The 24,614-nt window shown below is 36.7% G+C and overlaps 1 protein-coding gene across 5 annotated transcripts in view; it reads left to right on the top strand.

Annotated features, from left to right (window-relative positions):
* Positions 1-24,614, top strand: part of USH2A (usherin) — a 394,137-nt gene that overhangs the window by 184,796 nt on the left and 184,727 nt on the right. For all 5 annotated transcript variants that reach the window (XM_069800131.1, XM_069800130.1, XM_069800132.1 and 2 more), the window contains exons 33-35: positions 14,367-14,526; positions 15,006-15,177; positions 19,620-19,767. In XM_069800131.1, coding sequence (XP_069656232.1) covers positions 14,367-14,526; positions 15,006-15,177; positions 19,620-19,767 — 480 coding nt within the window. The remainder of the gene's footprint in view (positions 1-14,366; positions 14,527-15,005; positions 15,178-19,619; positions 19,768-24,614) is intronic.

Here is a 24,614-nt window from a genome sequence, read left to right on the forward strand (position 1 = left end):
AACCTCTCTTGGGCAAACTGGCCCAATCTTGTGCATCTTGTCTACCTTCCCCTGGGATTTCTGAAGGGCATAGTCTGTTCCTCTGCATTTTGTCTTTCATCAGTGAGAACTTCATATAGGACCCTATCAAGTGATACAGTTTCTCTTTGTGAGCAGTTGTCACGTGGTGACCACTATTTGCTACTAAAAATTGAGAGGTGTCCTTAGATTTATAAGAACTAGAATATGCTTTCTTGGCCATGTTGTGCTCATAGCCTGAAAAACTTTTTGTGGGATCTTATTTTCAGCAGTATGTCTGGTAATTGTGGTTTGCCTGAAGCTAGGAAGGCAAAGTGGTGGGTTCTGTTCTGGTTTTAATTTTGCTGATAGAAGAGATGCATAAGCTTATAGTTTCAGTTAAGATTTCATTCAATCACACTTTTGTTAAGTGCTTTAGAAAATATCAGAAACTGTGCAAGGTTTTATGTTCAGCTTATAAATCATATGTTTATAGATAAAGGAAAGCATCCTTCCCTGACATTTTTTTTGCCAGGATCATTTTGAAATGCTTGGTAAATGATTTATGCTTAGTTTCAGGTAATGCTGGCCTCATGTAAATAAAGATATGACACCTCTTGCACAGACGTACTAAGGCCAAACCTGCTGCTTCTGTTTGAATCTCTTGATATCCATTCATAAGGATATACCTCACTTATCTCTTAACTTAATAGGCTTGGAAAGAGTAGGGCAGCCTTTTTGATGTTGTAAGCTGCATAATGAAGCTTCTCTCTGAGATTTTCCTTATGCCCTGTAAAATACACTCATATTTGTCCTTACTCATTTAGGACCATTTGGTCTTCTGAACTGCCAAACACTTGATGTATATTTAATTTAAGATAGATATTTTTTTCCATGCTGCTATTACAAATTGTGTTGGTTTGTCAGCTGTGATAATTATTCCTCCTGAGCAGTGCATGCGTTCCTGTTTGGCTTGCACTAGAAGCAGACCCTTCTTTCTGCACCCAATATGTCCCAACCTTCCTTTAACACTAGTGGAATATTAATAAATGGTGGCAGTGTATGGGCTGGTAACAGCACAGTAATGCTTCTGGAGGGTTCCCAATTGGGGGCTCCCCTTTGCCTTGGTTTTACTGAATGCATGGCCACGAGGGTGTTGACTCATTAACCATTACTTAAATATTTTCAGCATTTTATTGATTGAAAAAATATGAGACAAATTTATGAAAAGCAGAATCTTTGATGTTTGCATATGTTTCAGACTTGTTATTTCAATAAATCTGAGCAAATTTGTTACAACTTGCATTTCTAAAATGCTTCATCAATTAATGTCTTTTTCTGGTACTGTAAGTCCAGACCTTTCTGAGTATTTTTCATCTTTCACAAGTCTTGTCTTGTGTGTGAACAATACAAACCTGAGTGTTACAAGGCCATAAAGTAGTTGGGTATAGGTTTGATTTTAAAAATATTTGATAGTTTGTTTGATTGGAGGAAGATTCCTGTATTTTCAAATTCTGTTTCCCTGTCCTCCTAAGTTATGTGAAAACATATGCAAGGCATAAATCATGTCACAAAAAGCATGAAAGGCATTCTAGGATACTTCCTTTCCTGTTGAATCACTGCCAGAAATGTAACCTAGGTTTCTACACTGATTGCCTAAATTGTTTACATAAAACTTAATAGCTTTTTTGTCAGTACTGAACTCCATCATGCTTTCCACTAGTCTTCCATGAAATATTTTATTTTTATGATGATCTATTTCTGATTTGAAGCATGTTACATAAATTGTAGTTGGACTTTGAAAGCTGCAGGGGAGTTATCTTCTTCCTTCTTTCCTTCCTTCCTTCCTTCTTTCCTTCCTTCCTTCCTTCTTTCCTTCCTTCCTTCCTTCTTTCTTTCCTTCCTTCCTTCCTTCTTTCCTTCCTTCCTTCCTTCCTTCCTTCTTTCCTTCCTTCTTTCCTTCTTTCCTTCCTTCTTTCCTTCCTTCTTTCCTTCCTTCTTTCCTTCCTTCTTTCCTTCCTTCTTTCCTTCCTTCTTTCCTTCCTTCTTTCCTTCCTTCCTTCTTTCCTTCCTTCCTTCCTTCCTTCCTTCCTTCCTTCCTTCCTTCCTTCCTTCTTTCCTTCCTTCCTTCTTTCCTTCCTTCTTTCCTTCCTTCTTTCCTTCCTTCTTTCCTTCCTTCCTTCCGTTTTTATTATATAGAGTGATGCATTAAAGTGATGTGTTACAAGTAAATTAACTAGTGCATGGGAGAAAATATTTAAGTGAACATTAAACATATCAGAAGAACGTCATATTAGTGTGCTTTAAATAAAGCTTAGACTCATGGTCTTAAGATGAGTGGAAAGGTGGATGATAAACATCATTATTGGTTCTGTGGTGGCTGCTTTGGCTATAACATGTTCCTTTATTACAGAGGCACATTCAAGTCACATTTACAGTATGCATATCTTGATTTCTTTTTTTGCATGTCTGGGTATGTTTATCACTACATGTAAATAAGCATCTGGATTTCTAAATTAAGAATGGTGCTGTTCAATCATTTTGGTGAGGACTGGTGCTGCACGAAATCTGCACATGTAAAAGAGTAAGTGATCAGGTGGGAAGGAGTGAATTTTTACACTGGTGATAATATACTGCCTGTGTTCTGTATCTGGAAATATATCATTAGTAATTTCTAATTCTAATCTGTGATTTAATTCAATCAATAAGTTTCTATGGTCTTTCCGTGAGCATATGTGGTTTCCATCAACAGAGGTGCATAAATATATAAAATTTTATACAAATATCTTGGGGGAGACTTATATTTTTATAAATTAGAGTTGGAATCAGTGCAGAATAGATAGTAGGGACAGCTAAAACAGCTCTGCCAACAGTTGAAAGCTTTCTTGTTAGGACAGTGGGTGGATAGCTTTGCATCCCCTCTGTTAGTCAGTGGAAAAGATTATTCAGAGGTGACTAGAGAATCTGGCTCATTAAAAGCTTCTGGGTCCTCATTGCTTACCTTTCCAGGATCATTGGCTAGACTGGGTGAGTTCATACAAAGGACCTATAAGTGGTGAAAATTTCCAGTCTATTCTAGGAGAAATGTAGAAAATGAAGGAAATTATCAATAGTGGAAAGTAACCCATGTTGGTACAGTATGTCAATAGCTTCCTTTTCAAAGTTGAATTTCATACTGACTTCAACTTCAGAGCTATTTATGATCACTTAATTTTAATATTGTTAGTCATTTGTTTTCTGATCAAGGAACAATAACTTAATCCAATTGACAAGAATGTTCACATGTTCTCATGAGCTGATGTGCTAGCCTTTTCATCAGCTTAAGGATAAGAATGCTCTCCTACATACCAAAATAATTGTGGTGCCTTTTACTATTCTTAAAAGTTAGGGCAAAAGTGTTATTTTCATTTCAACTAATATGTTTTGAATTTTTGAGATAATGGCTCTTGGGATTTAATACCACTGTTACAATGTCACATAACAATTTTTAAGCTGTTAAATTGTACTGGGAATTAAAATACATGCATAATTGAAGTCTTTCTCCTAAGTTTGCAGGCAGAGATAAAGTCCATAGAAAGCCAGTCCAGGAAAACTCAAAATAGTGAGGTACACTGAAGAACGCAAAAGATTAAATAAATAAATAAATAAATATTACCAGAAAAAGAAAGGTACAAGTGTTAGCTTAACTATGAAAAGAAGTTGCATGGTGGAGATTGAGGCAGAATAAACAAACAGTGGTTAGAACTAGAACATAATTTAAAATATTTGCACACAGGACAAAGGAAAATCCAGGGAACTAAGTTTGAAACAGTTCAGAGAAATTACAAGATGATTTCTTCCACCAAAGAGCCTGTCCCTACTGATGCTTCTTTGGGAGGTACATTAATCCACACTTTAGTGCTCTAGCCAGAGAACCAAAAAATATTAAAGCAACTAGACTAAAATAATTCCTTGTTCCTACACCTTATCACCAGGTAACAGAGTGCTGCTTAGAGGTAGAACTGCTGTGGGGGAAAGCCACAGGCTCTGCAAAATCTGTGGCCTTTGTGTGCTATCATAACAGGTATTAGTTTACAGGCTTCATCAGAGAAGCTGAGGACATGAATGGGTGTAAAGATTACTCTACTCCTCCAGGAGCTCCAACTAGAGGAGCAGTATGTCATGTTAACTATGAAGCATAAGGAAGTTTCAGTTGCAAGTTCTGCGTTCTCTTTGTAAGTTAGGTAGAGGGCTACCATTTACTCTGGCACCTTCTGAAAGCACTGCCATTTAACATCTGTGTCTTACAGTCATGTCCCTGAGTATCACAAGAAAATTCAGAAAGATGACACCAGATCTAACATAAAGCAGATACGTTCCCAACAATGGCTACTAACATATACAGTGTCTGTTGCTTTTCTGCAAGAAAGCAAAAGTAGTGATTATAAAATCTAAACAGTCTAGCTGGAAAAAAAAAAAAAGCATTCTGGAGCAGTGGGACTGAAAAATATACTATGTTCTGCATACACAAGATTGGAGGGGGCGGAGTGTTGGGGTGAAATACGAAAGCCTCTTAAGGGTTTGCCACTTCTGAATTATGCATCTCACTCTCACTAGTAGGCGTAAATGCATAATTCTAATCTGTTCTTATTACTTATTTATAACATGCAGTAGAATGTAAATTCTGTGCTTCCTTTGTAGAAGCTTAACATGTCAGTTAAGGTATGCAGATATTTCAGGGAGCCTACATAGACAACTTTCTTGGCGTAGCACACTTGCCAATTAAAGGGCATAAACTTCAAACAATAAATTAAACTAGCTCTCCCCCCACCATTTACAGGAGGAATATAGACAGGATGTAAGAAATCAGGGAGAGGATCAACAGATAATAAGAAGAGCATTCATCTTGAAATAAACTACTCTGCATTATTATTATTTATGATAGTTACTGTTATTAATAAAGTACATGTGGGATAGAGAAAAAGCCTACAACAACCACTGAATTTATGAGACTGGGGACAGATGCATGCTTTTTCTTTTATATCACTGGCACTGATCGATTTGTATTTTTCCCTGATGATGGTTTATGCCATTATAACTGTTTGGTGGCTCCTTACTGTTGAGTTATGGTTGCAAAGCACTTCACAAACGAGAACAAGCCTCTGAACATTATATCCTAATCTGTGCATCCTATAGATACGCCATAATACAGAGCAGCTGACTGTACCACCTGTGATCTGTGTACCCACAAACATGATTTATTCTGGTAATCCCAGTTTAATGCATCACATCAGATTGTGGCAGTTATGTTATCTGATGACATTACTGACACTACATGACATAACTGGGTAGTGCAACATGTCAAGTTGAAAAAAACTTTGGGCTTTTCAGGGTTTGGGGTTTTTTTTTTTTTTGGTGTGTGTATTTTGAAAGGAAATATAAAGCAAGTAAGCTTTAAAAAAGAAAAAAAAGGGGAAAAAGAAATCCCAATAATTTTCCCCAATGACATGTTGGCCGTATTAATGACTCAACAGCTGGGGCCGATTGTTCCAGTAAGGACAGAGGAGAGCAGGTAGAAGTACAGTATATTTTACTATGCTGCTAATTCTGTGGCCAGCTGAAAACTAGCTCAGTTTTTGTAGTCTTGCAACAGATTTAACTTGCTATAAATTGTCTTGTTTAGGAATGGTGCTCAGAAGCTGAGTCCTCCCACTATCCTTGTTCCAGCACTACAGTAATGTTTTAGCAAAACCCTTTATTCTCTGACTATAATTCAGATATACAGAGCTGTTCTGTTCCTGGGAAGGTGATAGTATCTCTTCTACAGAAACTCTTAAATCACATGATGCCTTGCCTGGGTGGTGAGAGTTGTTCTCTAATCATCTTGCATGCCTGGTACTATATGAAATGGTGGAACAAGTTACCCATAATGGACGTAAAATGCATATATAGCTAAATAAAGTTCATAACCTATAAACCACTAATCTGTAACGTCTAGTTGTTAGCAGTTCAAACAGCCATTGTCATATTTTTCTTGTTTGGATTCCAATTTCTAGTTTGCGTGTGCTGTCTCCAGTTTCTGCTTGCTTGATGAATTTTATTTTGTTGAACATTTTGTTGATTAAAACAGTTGTTTGGGGCTGAAAATGGTATTTTGTGATTTAGTATGCATATTCAGTTTTAATAAGTAAAAATCTACTAGTAAAATGGTTTACTTTTTGTCAAAGAAAATATTACTTTTGGAAATTAATTTCTTTCCTCCCATCCCTCTTTTTCGTTGCTTAGGCAGAAAAACTTAAAATACAGTGTTGAAGAGTTCTAAGTAGTCTCAGATACAGAGAGAGAAGTATAGAAATCTTGCAGGACTCTGTTCTACAGATTTGCAAATTACAGTGATGCTTATAAAAATAATTTTAAAAACATGAAGTTGATATTTAATGTCTCTCCCCCAAAATTTGATTTATAAAGATAAACCTGAATCTTCTTGTCAGCAGTAGATGTTCCATGATTTTTGGTTGGATGAGTTTTTCTGAAAATTCCACTTTCTAAATTTATTGGATGCCCTTTTTTCCCCTGTATTATCGAAAGGGAGTTCATGGGAACACAGGGTCCTAATTGCTTTTCTATGTAGCGCTTACTGTCTTATATACCTGTATGGTGTGTCATCTTCTTTGTTTCCTTTTCTCAGGTGGTTTTTTCAGCCTCTCTTCCTAAGAGAGTGTTTGTAAGCCTGTCCTTTCTTACTGCCATTTTCCAGACAGTCTTTATTTCTGCAGTCTCTAATATATGCTATTCCAGATGAGACTGCACTATTGATTTATATAAAATGGATAGCAATAGTTGCTGTATTACTTACCATATATTCTTATATAACTTAATATCTTAGTGGCTTCTCTTACCACAGCTGCACATTCATGTGTGTTCTTCAGTGGGTTGTAAAAGTGGCAGTCAGGCACTTCCTTTGACCTGATAGAATTAACTCAACACCAAATGTAAGGCGGATCTGAATTTTGTTTCTCCCACTGTAGCAAGATCAGAATTACTTGGGAATACAGGATGTACGTCTGTTAGTGAGCCAAGGGGTTCTTGGTCATACTAATGTGAATCCAGAATAGTTCCAGTTTTATAGCAGCAGGTATCTGAGATTCAAATTTGCAACATAGTTGCCCAGTGCAAATATATTTTCCAGTTGTGAATATAAAGCTGAAGTAATATAGAGGTAAAATGTTCAAAACACTTCCCCCCCCCACCCTTTTCACTTTTCTGGGCTTGACATTGACTGAGATATCATGGGTTTTATGATGTATACTAACAACTCCCCTCTATTTAAGCTGATAGCTATACAGTGACTGGATTGGAAGCATTCATGAATGGAAATTTTCAGTTAAATCTTAAAATAGGACTGCGTCATGCCGTATGATGTGCAAAGAAATGACAAAGAGAGAAATAAAGCTAAGGTGGTGATACTGGTATGACCACAGTTACTTCTCTTCATGTGCCTGGTAAAAATTAATGTGCTCTGTCCTTTTTCTGCTTTCTCCCCCTCTGACCTTCAAGCTCACCTTATTTGTCCAGCTGTTATAATTGAAGTAAGCTAGGGAGGCAATGCACGGCTTTAATTCTAGTAAACAAAGGTGTTACTTAGAAGTTCATTAGGTTCATTTGCTGCTGAATGTTTGCACTGACGGGCTATGTGTTGTTTTGGCAGCAAGAGAAGCCTTTAAAAAACCTCCCAAAACACCTCTGTATTTTTCTGACGGTGACTAATGATGGGGGGCCAGGGGAACACTTTAGGGATGTTAGAGGAAGGAGGGTTCCAAGGAGCTTCACACGTGCACCATGACTCTTCTGTGATCAGTGACATGAGATGTTTTTAGAGTCACACAAGGAATCAGGTAGATTAATTGGTGGTAAAGTATTAAGAGAAGTTTAAATGTCCTTCTCTGATGTTTCCCTTCAACTTTTTCTAAACAATGTGGTTTGTGGCACTCCACATGATTTGATTTTGTTTCAGCTGAGCACCTTCAGGATTTCAAGCTAGCGTGTCCTAACTGGAGGACAAGAACAGCCTGGAAGATGTACCTACAGTAGCTATCTCAGGGACATGGCTTTAAAATAAGACCAGAATTCTTGTATTCAAACTTTGGCAATGGGAAATGGATAATACGCGTGTTTAATTAAAAAGGTGTGTAACTTGCTAGGGTAAGGTTAAAACAGTTTTACAAAGAAAAAAAAAAGGAAAAATGAAACACAATAATCAGCAATGGATGCTAGTGTGGCCTTGTGAATTGGCCAGCATGAAACATAACATTTGAGGGATGAATTTGCACTCAGAGAAGTACAAGAGTTTGGGCTGATAAACGGCAGAAAGGTTTTCTGTGCAACAGTTAAGGGCTGTAAGAGCACAACCAAGAGACACTGTTACTAAATGTGAGAACAAATAGACTTTATCATCTTTGCTGTTAAAACATAATTATATTTAAAAGCCTTAAAGTACTTTGGAGCTACCACTTTTCCAAAGCAGAGCTGTAGGTCTACCATGTGCATGTAGTATCTTCCTTAATTGTTTGAAATCATTGCAAACTGAAATGATTAAAGATCCTTTTGTTTCGCGTTTGTGCCAAAGGGTTTTTCTTCTTGAATATAACTTTTTTGCACAGTCCAACACATGACTGTCATGTGTTTGGTGCTTTCGTGTGATACATGGTTTTGTCCTATGCTCTTTAATTCCTCAGCTGGGGCCTGAAAGTTGTACCTTTCCTGAGCTCTTCTAAAGCATATACATCTCAGATGGAGTTAGGATTTACTCCCTTATGGGTAATTTGGAAAACCAGTGATATTTACTGCTGAGCAAATAGCTTCTAAAACACATCAGTGTTTGTTGGCCAGCTAGAAGCAAAGTTGTTTCGTCCATGTGCCATTGGGTCAAAGTCTTTGCTGGTTAGAGAGCAGAACAGCTTATGGTGCTTCCTGAAAATAATTATTTGTGACCCTGAGTTTATTTGTCTCTATTTCTTGCCTTTGTTTTTAGTGGCTTCACAAAATTCTTTTAATTCTCACTCTGGAACATTCTTAATTATTAATTGATATCCAGCAGAATTTGCTGTTATTTTGCAGATAGTTGTTTTCTTCAATTAATGGGCCAGTTCCACATGTGAAAGGCCATTCATTGCTAGCTTATACAATTAGGTACATGAGCACACTGTTTTCTTGGGCTTGATTGAGTTGCCTGAAGTACACAAGTTGTGTCATTTGTGACGTCCTGGGTTTTCTGAAATATTTTCAAGGGGCTGATGAGTATGACATGGGGTACACAGAGTTCTGTGAAAAAGATGTAGCATTAGTATAATACCTTCCCAGAGAAGGTTGTACATTGGTGATGGTTCTTCAAAAGTCAGTATAATTAAGTGATTGGTGCTTTACAAATACAGAAAGCAGGATATACTGTACTAAAAATTATATATGAGTTGTTACTTGCTTTCAGAAAATGGTGGAAGGGAAAGAATTGCTAATGATGTCTGATGAAGCAAGCCTGATAATATGATCTTGGCACTTACTTTATGAATTTGATTTTTTTTTTCAGTAGTGCATAAAAATCAGATGGGGACATCATTGTATTTGGTGATGCAGATTTATGGTCCCAAAGAGTTTACCTTCTAATTAAATATTAAGTTACTGTGAGTTAATTTAACAAACTATGAGAAAGAAGATGAGAGAACAGAATAAGGATGTGAGTAATGAGCCAAAGTAGTCATACAGTCTAGCTACATAAACAATGTGGTGATTGGAATTCTTTGGAAGTTTTTCATCTTCATACTGTCTCAGCAGGTTTTCTTTGTTGTGGTGCTAACAATCCCTTGCTACAGTGCTGCTGTATTATTTTCCTTTCAATATAGCAATGGGATAGCTATTGTCTCAATTATTTTCCTGAGAGAAACTGTGTGGGGTTCCTTACGCAAATCACGTTTCAACTGAGCAGTCACCAAGACAGGACGTTGCCATTTCTGGTCCTTACAATAGCTGCCTGAAACCACGGAGGGTGGAAGTAGGGTGGAAAGGGGGAGGAAAGAAGGGTATGTGACTCTCTTGCTGTAAACCTGAATACAGAATACCTCATGTTACAGTTAAATTAAAACATTGTAGACATTACTGCTGTGTTATTTTTGAACTGTGATGTACTCTGACATCTTGACGGTAAAGCTTATGTTCTGAATCAAGTTCTTAAATCTCTCATTTCAGGATTGGTTTTTTTTTTTACTCTACTAACTACGTTTTTCTTCTCTATCTTAGTACCTCTCAAATTCCATGCTAAAAGTAGCACTGTAGTGTTGCATATTATCTTTCAATGACTACCCATTAAATTTGATCAAAGCAAAGTGAGTGTTCTTATTGACCATGCAAACAGGGTCATTCTTTATTCTTTCTGTCTCATGCATTGATTGTGCTATCAGGACTTATGCTGGTGGTTATTAGAAACTGGATATATACCAACCACTATAGTTAGATTTACCATGTTATTTAAGATAGTTGCCTTGGTTAGTGTGGGAAGTTCCACATATACCACACATATAATAAACGTAGTGGTATGCAAATGTCAATTTTAATGACAGCCACTGTAGTTAGCAATTCTCATGCTGACACATGAGTTAGAAAAGAATTTAGTTTGTTTGTATTGCCTCTGAGGTCAAAGAAATGAAAAGGCAGGTTGATCCCTTTTCTCCCTGCCCTTTCTCTCCCCGCCCCCCCCCCCCCTTTTTCTTTGGGGAAAGTAAGTAATGGTTTTAAAACATATATGTGGGGTTTTATTTTAGTTTTCTTCTTTTGTTCTGTTTTTGACATGAAAAATGCAGAATTATTTTTCTGGCTACCTGCTACCTTAATAGGATGATTTGAGGGAATCCCGTACTCCCAAGAAAGTCTCTTTTTTCTTTGCCCTTTGGTGCTTTTTGCCCTTCTGAGTCCAGAAACAAGTACAAGACCAAATCCTGAATTTAGGTTTTTCTCAATAAACCTCTATACTTTTTAAGTTTAGCTTTGTTTTGGTAAGAAAGAAGTGATTTAAGAAAGTAGTTGTTGGAAAATTGCAATAAGAAGCATTTTATTTTAAGGTAACACAGGGGACTGGATTTGTGGAACACACGGGAATATAACCTGATCAAGCAAATGTGTAGGAAAAAAAATTCAGCTTTTGCTGTGAGTTAAAAAGAAAATAGTTGTCTGCTTATTGGGTTCATTTTGTAAATTGAGATCAATGAAATTCTTCCAGCAACAGCATGAAATCAATTGCAAAATAACATATAATTCATACCCTATATTGTAAATTATAGTTTGTTTGACATTAATCACTGAGTTTTCCATGCACTGGGGTGCATTTTCTTGTAACGCATTTCTGGATAATGCTTGTGGATCCATTTCTAATGTGTTTGAGAGCGATCTGTTTTTCATGACCACAATTGCCTGCACTTGATCTTATGCAAATCGTGCAATCAAGCAAATGGAAAACAAGGCATTGTTGCTAGAAGGCCTTGACAAACAGTGGCTTTGTAGTTTGAAGAACCTCCTCCCTCCTCATTCAGATTCATGTTTGTATCTGTAGTTGTTTGAATCCATTGATCCATTATGAAACACTTTGAACTTTAAATAGGAAAATACTTGCCAAATCAGATTGTGACAAGTAATTGCATCAATTGTGATGTAATATGATTTTTATTGTACAGTTTGTCAGTTTCTGGTTCTAACCTTTTACAAATACTACCAACACTATATTTGTGGACTCATCCAAACCTTGATGAAGTCTGTGGAGAGATTTTCATTGACTGCAAAGCTCATGCTTTGAGTGACATTCCTAAGTCACTGATTTCTGTGTTTTCTTCTCCTGCTCCCACTAACATCATTTTTCTTTTTAGCCTTTATCCCACCTAAATCTTTTAGATTCCATTGAAACTTTCTATTCAGCATTTATTAGTCAAAATATGTTGGCATTATTAAATCAAGATGAGGAACAAAGATTTCCTTTGATCCTGGTGACAGTTTTTCTTTTTTCCATATTTTATCTTTCTACTCTTTTTTTTAACCTCTCCTCTCCTTCCCTCCCCTCTCAGTATGCTTATCAGTTGATCCTAAAGGATCTTGCTGCTCATATGTTCTGTGTTTCCATTCCTTGTTATTCTTGTTCTTTTAAACTTCGCATGTTTCCCTGTCGTGTCTTTTCACTTTTTCCATTCCGGGCACTGAGACACACATAGTAACTTGTAGTCACTTGTTTTTTTCAGGGAGAGAAATAAAACATTTTTCCATCTTTCATTCTCTTCATCCTTGACAAAGTTCTTTCCTCTTCAAATTTAACTAGGTATTTCCAGAAACTCTTATGCATGCAAGTAGTCTCATCAGCTATAGTGTGCATCAAATCAGAGTTTCAGTACAAGCTACCTTTTTAAAAAAAAGCAGTTCCTTGATGAGGAATTTTCCTTAAAGGAGAGAAAAATACTCCTCTCCAACCCCCATCCCAAATCTGTGTATGAGGAAAACAGTGATCCAACATAAACAAATGGAAAAGGAGAAATCCACTTTTTCTCTTTTCCCTTCCCTCGTGTTATATTCACTCTGCTAAGTGAAGCCCTGCAATACAGCTTCAACTTAGAAGAATGTGTATTCACTGTATACAAGGATATGAATTAAATAGGTGCTATGGATTGCTTTCAACTGTTTATTTTAGGATTGCTAAAAGTAAAATCCTTCTGGTCACTTGTTTGCCCACTCAGAAAATGGAGTATCTGATACTTGTCTCACAGACTTCCATCTCCATCTGTACTTTTTGTGGCTTCTCTGATGGCAGCTGCAAGGAACAAGTAATCCAGGGAGGTATACACTAATGAATGCAATACAGTTGGTACAGTATGTGGAGTTTACTTTCTATGCTTGCTGAGCCAGCTTGAGCACCTGCTCTGGAGTGTGCTTTCTCCCTCTCACCCACATAAGCACTGCTTAACCCTGGTAGAATCAGCCCCATTATGTTGATTAAACATGTCACTGTTTTACAGGCATTCACTTGATGATTTTTTTTTTTTTTTAGTTATGGCATTTTTTTTAACTCACACTTTGCCATGTGCTCCATAGAACACTACCACTGAGTGATAATGCATTTTCAGTAAAAATGCACAAGTTTATTCTCTCTCACACAGAGTAAATCAGAAGGAATTCCATTCTGGCAGGGGCTGGAGACTTTGTATGAGGGGAAAACTGATGAGAAAGAAGTTGGGTCTACAACATTTCTGCTTTCATGGTGTCTTTGTCATCCAGTTGCAATTTTTAAATTTGTGCTCACAAATATTTTTGTACAGAATGATAGTTTGATACTATTTAGTTCTGAAAACACTAGCATTTGTTATGTCTTGCAAAAACCCAGAACTTTTCTGGCATACTAAAAATGTGTATTTATAACATAAGCATTTTACTTCTTTAGCTTGCACTGTTGCCAAAACCTCAATTGTCAATTCCTTCTTAAAGGATTTGCTCATTAAAATCTGTGATTTGTATTGTAATAAAAAAAAAATGAAAAACATTAGAAAACTATGTCTGCATTACTTTCCTACTATAATTTTTCTGACAAACATTCCTTTATTGGTATAGGGAAGAACATATGAAGCTAAAGATCTTTTAGAATATTTACTCAGTAAAGATGCTACATTTTATTCACCGTTTTCTGCAGTGATTGAAACTCAAGATACCTTCATAATAAATAACCATTTAACAGTTGTTTTGCATTAGACAGCTTGTCTTTACTGAAATATATTTTACAGAGGTTTGGCATTCATGCAGCTGAAGACAAACAAGCAAAGAGAGAACAGACCAGTATGAGTGGTGGTAACAATGAGCTTCCTTTGTGTTCATGCTTATAGTGAAATCTGCATGGAGTCAGTCATTGTATATGTTGATGCTTGACATTCATGTATCATACAGCACATTTTAAAAAAAATACAATCTGGCTGTGTTAATGAACCTGTACTTGTTTTTCCATTAATTTGATTTGATTTGATTTAATCATCTTAAAGGTGTTCATTTGGCACTGTAGCAAATTGATATAGTGTGTAACACCTAAGAGGCTAACATCTTTGTTTTGTTTGGGCCGTGTATGTTCTAGTGTAAATGTACTGTACAATGGGGTCATCTCAACCAAAGCGCACCCTGTAGACCTATTAGTAGTCAAAATTTGCAGTTATTTGATATTAAACAACCAGCACCTATTCACTCCTCTGAGACAAATCTGAAACATTTAAGAGGTACAGGTCCCACCTCCACTTGATTTTCTGAATTCACTACCTTCTGAAAATTACAGAAAAACAAGGTAAAATTAATATACAAAGTAAATTCATATTCCTTTTTTACCCTAGATTTGGCAGTTTTTACGCCACACCAGTTTCTGCTCACTGCATGCACGCTTGCTGGCTGTACAAACAGTTCCCAGGTCACCTTGTTTACAGCACAGCTGCCACCATCTCATGTAGATGCCCCAGTCCTGACGGTTTTGGATTCTAGAACGATATATGTACAGTAAGTAAGGATTTCTTCTTTCCTGACAACACAGTAGTGCATCAGTTTATTCAAGAATTCCAGTGAGTTCAATCAGGGGAAGGGTTTGTGACATAAAATTAAATTTATTATGATTAAATGCATAGAAGTGATTAGTTTAGTGGTTCTGTGAACCTTCTGATTATCACTTGCCAACTTAATTTCCATTTTGTCTTTACGCAATCAGTATAACCTACATATGGGCATAGCCTCTGCAAACTTCAGTGCAGGAAATGTTCTGGTGATATGCCCATTTTGTAGCCCCTGCTTTGTGTGTTACTGTAATCGTTTGAATACAAGTACTGCATTAGAGGTATGCCTTAGATTTATTTTGATGGTTGCAAAACTATGTTTTCAAATTCTTAAAATAAACCCTACAAAGTCCCCTAAACAAAGCCTTACTTTTTTCAGTACAGTCTGAATCTTTGCTGGTCTTAATCATATTTTGCTTTTATTTGCAGATGGAAAGAACCAGTAGAAGTAAATGGAATCCTAGATCGCTATACAATTTATATTGCCAGCAATGAGCAGAATTTTACAAAGTGGAATGTAATCTATAACAGCACAGAACTTTTTCGGGATTTTACTATTCAGCAGCTTTTTCCGGGTACTGAATACCTCATAAAGCTAGCTGTAAGTTTTAAAGATGTGTAGTAGAGGTGTTGAATGGTGAAAATGATTCTGAATTTGTTAACATCTTAAATACTTAATGGTTCATGTGTCCACTTTGTTTAACCTCTTCTTTCTGAAACTAAGGTAGATGAACCATCCTGAACAACAGTAGGTGTTTTGTTTCAAAACAGGCCCTCAAAAAATGTGTATGTAATCTAAATAAAAATTTTCTTCAAGGATAAGTTGGATGATAACAAATAGAAAATTGACCAGAAATATATGAAAGACTTAGAAAATGACTTCTGCCCCCAGCTTACAAGAAAATGTTCAATGTATATGAAAATGTTAAGCTTTCCTATTTTGTACCATGCTAATTTGCTCTTTCTTCAGAAAATGTGTATGTAGAAGGAAATAGCAGAGAGGAAAAGAGTTTAGTGTAAAGTAGCAGTTTGTTTATTCAAAACATTTTAAAAGACCTTGGTGTTTTCATTGCATTTCTTTATCATTGGTTTTATTTTGTGATGAAAGAGAACAGCTTCAGCTCACTAACAAATCTGAAAATATGTGCATAAAAGCATGGGATTGTCCCTTGTTTTAAGCACACTGTTCATTTTATAACAATACCTATATAAGGATATTTGCTTTGATAAATGCCATAGAAAAATATTCTGCTCTTGATTATGAATAAATTTACATTTATGTAGACTGGGTATGCATTCATTTTTTTCTTAACATGCTCTTGAATGTTCTAAATATTATACCACAAAAAATAAACTACCTTCAGGTAATGATAAGGATCTGACTTGAACTTGAAAAAGCAAGGATATTCAGTCTAATTAAAGCTTAGATTCATGTTGAAATTAATTCATTTGTGCCTCGATACTTCAGCATAGTAAATTGTATAGCATATAAAATAGCACCATGTCCAAAACTAAGGCAGTACTTCAACAAATATTTTATGCCTTTGTAAGCAAGTGGGACTATCAAAAGAATTTGTGCTGGCCTTCACTATGCCACAGCTCTTCTCTGCTCCTGCCCAGCTCCTGTGCATGGGGGTGCAAGGAGAAAGGATCAGGAGAGAATTAACAGCTAGGATCTGGAGAGCAACTGGGACTGCTTTTTTTTGTGGCTCTGTCTTGGGATGTGGTTAAAATAAAGAAGTGTTGTATGGACTTTGTTTTTACTTCATTAACGTGTACAGCTTTTCTAGAAGTTACTGAATACATTTTTAGGAACCTTTGATCTTTATGTTTTATTTCTCTTTGTGTTTTGTTTTGTTTTGTTTTAATATTTGCATTGCATCAGTGGTAACCAGAAAGTAAGAAAAGATATCTTCTGGTGAAGAAGATAACCAGATTTACCTGGATAAAATGCAATGGTCTGTGATAGGCAGGTTAGAACATCTAAATGTCCTTGCAGCTTTGAAAATAGCAAGTCTAAAAGTGCATGAACTGCCCAATACCTTTGAGGTGTGATAACTTTCTATCTAAACATTGGACCCATTGTATTTAGAACTTGTCTGACTAGTTTGAGAAGAATGTAATATTAGAGATTTACAAGTTATGAAGCTTAAATGTGGCCAAATGTTATACTTGATGAAAAAACAAACAAAACAAACAAATGAAATAATCACACACACACACCTGGAAAGAAATTGAAATATTTAGTGTTTCACATATAATCTTAATTTCAATACAACTTTTAAATTAAAACAACAATAGAATACCTTCAACACAGGAAACAACTAAATTCTTCCCTTTTTTTTTTTTTTTGTTAGAATGAAATATTTCTATCAGCTAGAACCTTTTTCTTTTCCTTGTTTCACAGGTAATATTAATTTTGTTTTGTATCCATGCAAAAACTGGTTTTGGTTTGTGTGAAAAATTGGAAGTTGAGTTATCAAAAGTTGCAGCTTTGAACACAGGAATCAGGATCTTCATCAGCAGAACTTTCAACACCTCACAGCCTGCTGGCTTTAACTTTTGTGTGACAGGTTAATATATGTACATTACATGAAGTTAGCAAAATGTTTATCTTTGTGTCTTGGTACCAATTTTCACAATTGATCACTGCCATTTAATATGTAGCAATTGTATTCATAAATGAGTGCAGCAGCTTTTATAAACAAACCCAATGCTTCTTTCCAGAAGTCAGCTGAGAAGTCTTAAGGTCATGTCTCCACGGATTAGTGCAAAGGAACTTGCTTTTGCTCTGTTCATGCTCTAAGCTGTATGGGTGTGAGCCAGGCCAATCTGAAAGCAAATGAAAAGCTGAAAGGCTGCATTTAGTAGCTGGGGTGGCACACCCCTTTATATGACTTGAGTGCTTTTGTGATTTAACTGTTAAGCCAGTATCTCCTCACAGCTGTGTTGTGTGGGTAAGCTAGCTCAGGTGCTAGCTGGAGGATGGCTGTGCGGTGTCTTGTTATGTGGTTTGTATCTGTCCTTTGGCCCTCTAGAAGCTTTGGTATTTTTGCAGATTGTGCCTCAAATCTGTTTCTCAGTGAAGTTCAGAATGGCACAATGGGGCTCGATCTAGGTGTAGGATTTCATGGCTTTGAGCATGACTGGATGTGATTGCCAGAGTCCTAGCAATGCCCACTCCCTTTGGATACACTGATCTAAAATCCCACCATTTAAAATGTAGATGAGCTGTCTTTTACTGATTTTCATTAGAAGAATCAGAAAGTTCATACCCCAGCAAGTTTGAGAGATACAAAAATCAAGCTTCATGAAATTCAAGAAATAAATGAACGGGAGGGCTACTGTTACTGAGCCCTTGAATGAAAAAGCCCTCCACTGTTGAGGAAGGCTTGGTGGAACTTGTTTAGCAAGGCAATGAGGAATGTACAAGAAAGAGGTCTTCCAGAGCTGGTCTTTTTGGCTTCTTCATGAAGCCAGTAGAAGTGAAATCATTTGAAGAATAGTCTGCCTTTTCTGGAAGGGTGATGTTTTTAAACATTTCCTTATCAAAATGCTGACAGTTATCTGAACGTCCATCTAAGCTGACTTTTTTTTTTTTTTTTAAACACTATCATGTTTACAGTAAATGTCATTTTCAGATGTTCCCAAAACTGAGGTTGCATGTTGCATTCTTTCATCTTTATTTGATAGCCCAGACTGAACACAGGGAGTCATTTTGTAGTTGTGTTGGGAGTGTAATTTCCAGTGAAATCAAAACAATCTTGGTGTATAAAATAGCCTCTCATTTACAAACAGTTCTTATTTTTGCCCGTGGGGCTAGTATACCCTTTTGGAGTGGGATAGGAAGTATGTTGACTGTGCTCTGATTTGAAACACACTGGGAAATGGGAAATTGAAGATAATCCTTTCAAATAAAATATACTAGATTGAGAGAAACATTTTATTCCTGGAGATCTGGACAGCAAGGTTATTTTTCCTTTGTGTGCTGATGATCCAGAGCAGGCTACTTATCTACTTCAGCATGTGGGCAGCTCCTAAAAACACAGGTGATCACATAAGTTTTAATTAAGAGTATGTCTGAATCTGAATCTTTGTTAAATTCAGGGTTTGATTTTTTTTTATTGCTAAAGAATAAAATTAAAAATAAACAATAAACTAAACCAAAAATCTTTAAATACAGTACAGCGTTTATATATTCTTCTATTTTTTTTTTAACTTCTCTAAGAACTCATCTCTTGTCATTGATCTTACTGCAAGTAATTGGAAAACCAGCACACACAAGGACTGTAGCTGTGTAGTCTTATGTTTGTGCATGTAAAACTTTAAAAACCTGTTATATAGGCTGATAGGCACATTTTCTTGAACATCGTATTGTTTCATAATAAAGCAAAATGTAAAAATCATGTAATCAGTCTTTTCTTCTCTGGTAACTGAAATACAAATGATTTGTCTTTGTTATCCATAAACATGTAATAATAACTGTTGCATATTGATTTATTATAGACTGCTTTTTCACTATTTTAATTGCATCTGCACACCACTCTGCTGTCATCAAGTGCAGTACTGTCTGAATGGCTTTTTTTTCTCAATGACTATTCATCGAGATAATTTTTTAAGTACGTTGCAAGTTGGCCAGTATATTCTGTGTCTGGAACTTGTGAGAGCTTTTCAGTCAATTCCAGAAGAGTATTGCACTGTAAATGATACATATTGTAGTGTAATTTTCTTTAACTGTGGCTGCAAAAGCAGTGGAAATCTAATTGTGATTCTGAAATCACAGTCAGATGCAAAATGCTGCAAGTCAAACATTAGTATAATGTTTTAGCCATATTATACCTGAAAACTAAGTATCATGAGTAGCACATCTTGTTACTTAAGAAAACAGGTAAACAAATCTATGCTAAGAAAAGTATCTTCTGTGAAAAACACAGACTTACTAAGTTTAGATACATAAAAGTTATAAAACTGTACCAAAAATCATCGCTAAAATTATTGGTATTACATTGAAATATATGTATTTGTTTTGATTCATATTCTAAGGCTTGCACTGGAGGTGGATGTTCAGTAAGTGAAGCTAGCACAGCTCTAACAGAAGAGAGTACACCAGAAGTTGTTCCTGCTCCAAAAGCCCAGTCATATTCGTCTGACTCCTTTAACATCTCATGGACTAAGCCTGAGTATCCGAATGGTAAGTGAACTCTTTTAGCCTCAAGTTAAAAAGATGATTAGTAAAGGTAAATTAATATTCTAAATGGCAGCTTATATGTGGTGCTTAATTTTTAATGATCATTTTAGCACATAAAGTACCTGAGATAGTATCATTGTCCGCAGCTAGGAGATTGTGGTTTTCAGCCTATCGTACGGTTTCAGTGGCTCAAAAGTGCTCCCTTTTGATAGTTCTTGTGTACTGCATCTCATTGTTTAATGTTTTCCAGGACAACTATGCTGAGGAATAGGCATTCTTGGAGAATATCAGTCTAGGATGTTCATTTCACCCTCTAATAAAACATTAATTTCTTTTACATTAATTGTTATGTAATAATCATTAGATTTGTGTTCCATGTAGTCTTCTTGAAGGTATATATTTCCATGGCTGTGGAAGTTAAATAATATACCTTCTTTTGTTTAGAAATGTTTTCCATTGTGAAATATCCATGTGTAAAACTTTTGGAAAAAATTTATATTTCTAATATTGTGCAGTATCATAGGGCCTTGGAATTCACCTTGATTTTATTATCATCCATATAACAGTTTAAATCACAGCAGAAGATGTTATGCAGAAATCACTGAATTTAAAGCAACAGAAATGTTTTTCTTCATTGGCTTATCTTATTGACATATATCAGTTATTTATCACAGTGTTTTCACATGAATTTCATTTTTCCACTGCAAGTTTTTCCCCACTTTCAATTGTGGTAGACCACGTCCTACTTATACAACTTCACTACAAGGCACTTTAAACGACTGCCCCAAAATTGCTGATTGTAAAGCTACATATATGTAATATTCTGTAATGTTGTACATTACTTTTAGAAAGAAATAAGAGTATGTCATCTGCTGTTAAATAATGTATTTGATATTTTATGGTTCTTTGTCTGGAAGTCATATTGGAAGATTTTGCCTCCCAGCCCCTTCGAAAACCTCTAACCCCATTTCTAAAATCCCATCAGCATACCTGGCAAAGGCTTAGAGGAAGGCAAGGAGGAAGGAAAAAGGGGATGAGTAAGGGATGGGGGCAGGGACTAAGGGGGGAAGGAAGGCAGGATGGCCATGTGTGTGGCTTAGTGACTAAAGTCTGAATAATGTTCAATGAAATGGGCATTTTTTACGTGTAATAGTTCATGTCAGGACCTGATCCTGTTATCCTTGCAATGTGGGAAAAAATGGAAATAGTTTACAGAGTGGTTTAACTAATCAAAGAAATATAAATATATACATACATACATTTATATATGCATATCAACAGCAGAGGATAAAGACCTATAGTTTGATAAATAAATTTCCACAAGCTTCCTTTAAAGCAACTAAAAGTTGGGAATACATGACTAAATTTGCATGTTGTACCTTGTTGTTAATACAGCATTTACTATGTACAGCTTGGCTCTTCTTTTAAATACAATAAATAGGTTGTTAGGAAACAACTGAGGGTGTTTAGGAAACAACTGAGGGTGTTAGTGCACCCTCAGTAAGTTTGCAGATGACACCAAGTTGGGTTGGAGAGTTGATCTGCTTGAGGGTAGGAAGGCTCTACAAAGGGATCTGGACAGGCTGGATCGATGGGCTGAGGCCGACTGTATGAGGTTCAACAAGGCCGAGTGCTGCGTCTTGCACTTGGGTCACAGCAAACCCATGCAGCGCTGCGGGCTTGGGGAAGAGTGGCTGGAGAACTGCCTGGCAGAAAAAGACCTGGGGGTGCTGGTCAACAGCCAGCTGAATATGAGCCGGCAGTGTGTGCAGGTGGCCAAGAAGGCCAATGGCATCCTGGCCTGTATCAGAATAGTGTGGCCAGCAGGAGCAGGGAAGTGATTGTTCCCCTGTACTGGGCACTGGTGAGACCACACCTCGAGTACTGTGTTCAGTTTTGGGCCCCTCGCTACAAGAAAGACATTGAGGTGCTGGAGCGCGTCCAAAGAAGGGCACCGAAGCTGGTGAAGAGTCTAGAGAATAAGTCTTATGAGGAGCAGCTGAGGGAACTGGGGTTGTTTAGCCTGGAGAAAAGGAGGCTGAGGGGAGACCTTATTGCTCTCTAAAACTACCTGAAAGGAGGCTGCAGCGAGGTGGGTGTCGGTCTCTTCTCCCAAGTAACAAGTCATAGGACAAGAGAAAATGGCCTCAAGTTGCACTAGGGGAGGTTTAGATTGGATATTAGGAAAGATTTCTTCACTGAGAGGGTTATCAAGCATTGGAAAAGGCTGCCCAGGGAAGTGGTGGAGTCACCATCCCTGGAGGTATTTAAAAGGCATGTAGGTGTGGTGCTTAGGGACATGGTTTAGTGGTGGACTTGGCAATGTTAGGTTTACAGTTGGACTTGATGATCTTAAAGGTCCTTTCCAACCTAAATGATTCTATGATTCTATGAAATACAATAAATAGCTTGTTATGAAAGCTGTGAATCTGAACTGAATGAGCAACAGATGTGACAAGAATCAGGGGAGCTTTACAAAAGAAATTATATTCTTCTGTCCCTTGTCCCTTCATCCATGGAAGCTAGAGGTTTCAACAGCCTTGATTACAACACTGTTCACCTTTATACTGGGGTTTTGAACAATGCGTTTAGGTAATTACCAAATTTGCCATATAGCCGACTCCTCTGTAATCCCAAATACACCCTGTGTAGGCCTCCCGAATGTATCTCCCCTTTAAAAATGTTCTCTGGTATTTTCACATCTTTTCACTATTTGAAGCCCATAGAGTATTTTTCCCTTGACACTGTTGTTACTTTTTGTGATATGCGGATACTATGCGTGTTGCTGTTAGAGGGTTTTCCTTAGGGTCAGAACTGACGGAAGGGATTCAGCGAAGTCAGCTGCCACTGTCCTGCCTTGCAGGGAAAGGCTGCTGCTTTTCACCTGCGAGCTCTTGCTGAGTGGTTAAGAGTGGAAGAATTGCCATCTCATGAGCATTTGGCAGCCAGAAGGGCATTAGGGGAGCAGGGACTTTGTTTTTTCACCATAGCATGCTCACACTTGCACAATGAAGGGGTATGCAAATTTTCTCTCATTTTTCATCTTCTTCTTCCCCACTTTTTGGGGAGTTTAAAAAAGATCATGTAACTAATAACACATTTTCCCATTCTCCTATTTCTTTCTTTCCAATTTTCTGTTTCCATCCCTTTATTGCATAAAAAGAATTAAAAAAAAAAGAAAAAAAAAGAAGCAGCTCTACAACTTTTCACTGAGCAACTGCTTAATCAGGAAAGCCTGCATTGTTCAGTAACTCTGTTTTGTTTATTCTCAGCATATCTTTTGGGCTGCCTAGTGGCCATGTCATTTATAATCGCTCTCTGTGTCAGTATTTTAAAACTGTGTGGGAGGCTGAAAAATATCATAGTTGAGAAGACTGAAATATGAGAAAGACCAGCAGAAGGAACTTTCCCTTAAATTTTCTTACTTCAGCATTTTACTGGTGTATTCTCATAGTCAGAAGTTCTAATGTAGGTTTGGTTTTTTTGTTGGTTTTTTTTGTTTTTTTTTTTTTTCAAAAAGAAACTGCCACTTTTGGCTTAATTGGTTCAAACTCGGTGAGTTTTAGTCTACTAGGTGTAAGTAGTACTTTTTGAAATTACTGAACTTGGCTTTGTTTCAACTGGAAACCTCAGAATTGCAAAGATTGTTGTGTCATAAATTGTAATCTCCTTAGTGATCTCTGGGGCCATTCCTTTATCTTCCTCCTCCTTTCTTCTGATCCTACATGACAGAAGTTACTGTTTATTTCCATGGGCTGAGGAAGCTTATTAGCTGTTGCTGTTGTTGAATGGGTGTGTAGGGTGACTGGGGTTTGAACAGCATAGGCTTTACTAGGCTCTCTTGATACACATGGACTCCAGGTGCTTGCCACCAACTAGAAAAAGTTAAGGGGGATTAATATGCCACCCTTGAGGGCAAAGGTGGCAAATAGGATTAAAGTTTACTTGGCTTTTACATAAAGATGGTGCAATGGGGGCAGTCAAGCTTTGAGACTTGGGACAATCTTGATGTCAAAGGCTAATGTTATCCAAACATGGATATTGAATTTCTGGGCTCTGTTTTTGGTTGAATTTAAGGCCAATTTACATTATTTTCTGAAAAAAATTCATTTCATAGAAAATGGAAAATGATACACCTAATTCTTAGTTGAAAGTTGCTTCAGAAATGTCATTTATGACATTTTCTACCAGGTGTAGAAAAAAGACATTTGAAAGATTATATGCTGAATATATCTGTAATATGCACATTTTTTTGTGTCTTATTTTCAAACCAACAATAACTTGTTGATGGGACATGGCCCAGAAGTATGCCACTTTACAGCAGAACCCTCTTCTGTTTCTATCACATACATGTCACATGTAGATAGTGTAATATAAGCAATATTGACCATTTAGTTGAGGGCAAGATATGAAGAGGCTTCTGAAATGACATGTGGCATCAGATATTGTTTTGAGCCTTCACTGTTCTTGTGACCTCCATAAAGAATCATGTATTCTTCAGAACATATCCATTAAACTCTTGCCACATAGTTTGAGGTCTGCTCTTTTAAAATCCATTCAGACAAAAAAGTAACCTTATCTCTTTTCACCATTGAAAATTTTCCTGAGATGGTCACTTCTCAAAAGCTTCACTTCACTTGTGTACAGGTCATAGATAAAATCAAGCCTTGATTAGGACTGTATCTGCCAAGGCTATATGGAATTTGTATGGGAAATATTAGGTATAGTAAAAACTGATTTATAAAATTATTCAGTGAACTAATCCAATACTTGTTCCTGCAAATCCTTGTGCTTGTGAGAGATGACTTGTGTTTGTAGTCAGTGAAATTGATGTAGGTAAAAGTATGTTT

This window comes from Haliaeetus albicilla, chromosome 13, assembly GCF_947461875.1.
Source record: "Haliaeetus albicilla chromosome 13, bHalAlb1.1, whole genome shotgun sequence".
Classification (NCBI taxonomy): Eukaryota; Metazoa; Chordata; class Aves; order Accipitriformes; family Accipitridae; genus Haliaeetus; species Haliaeetus albicilla.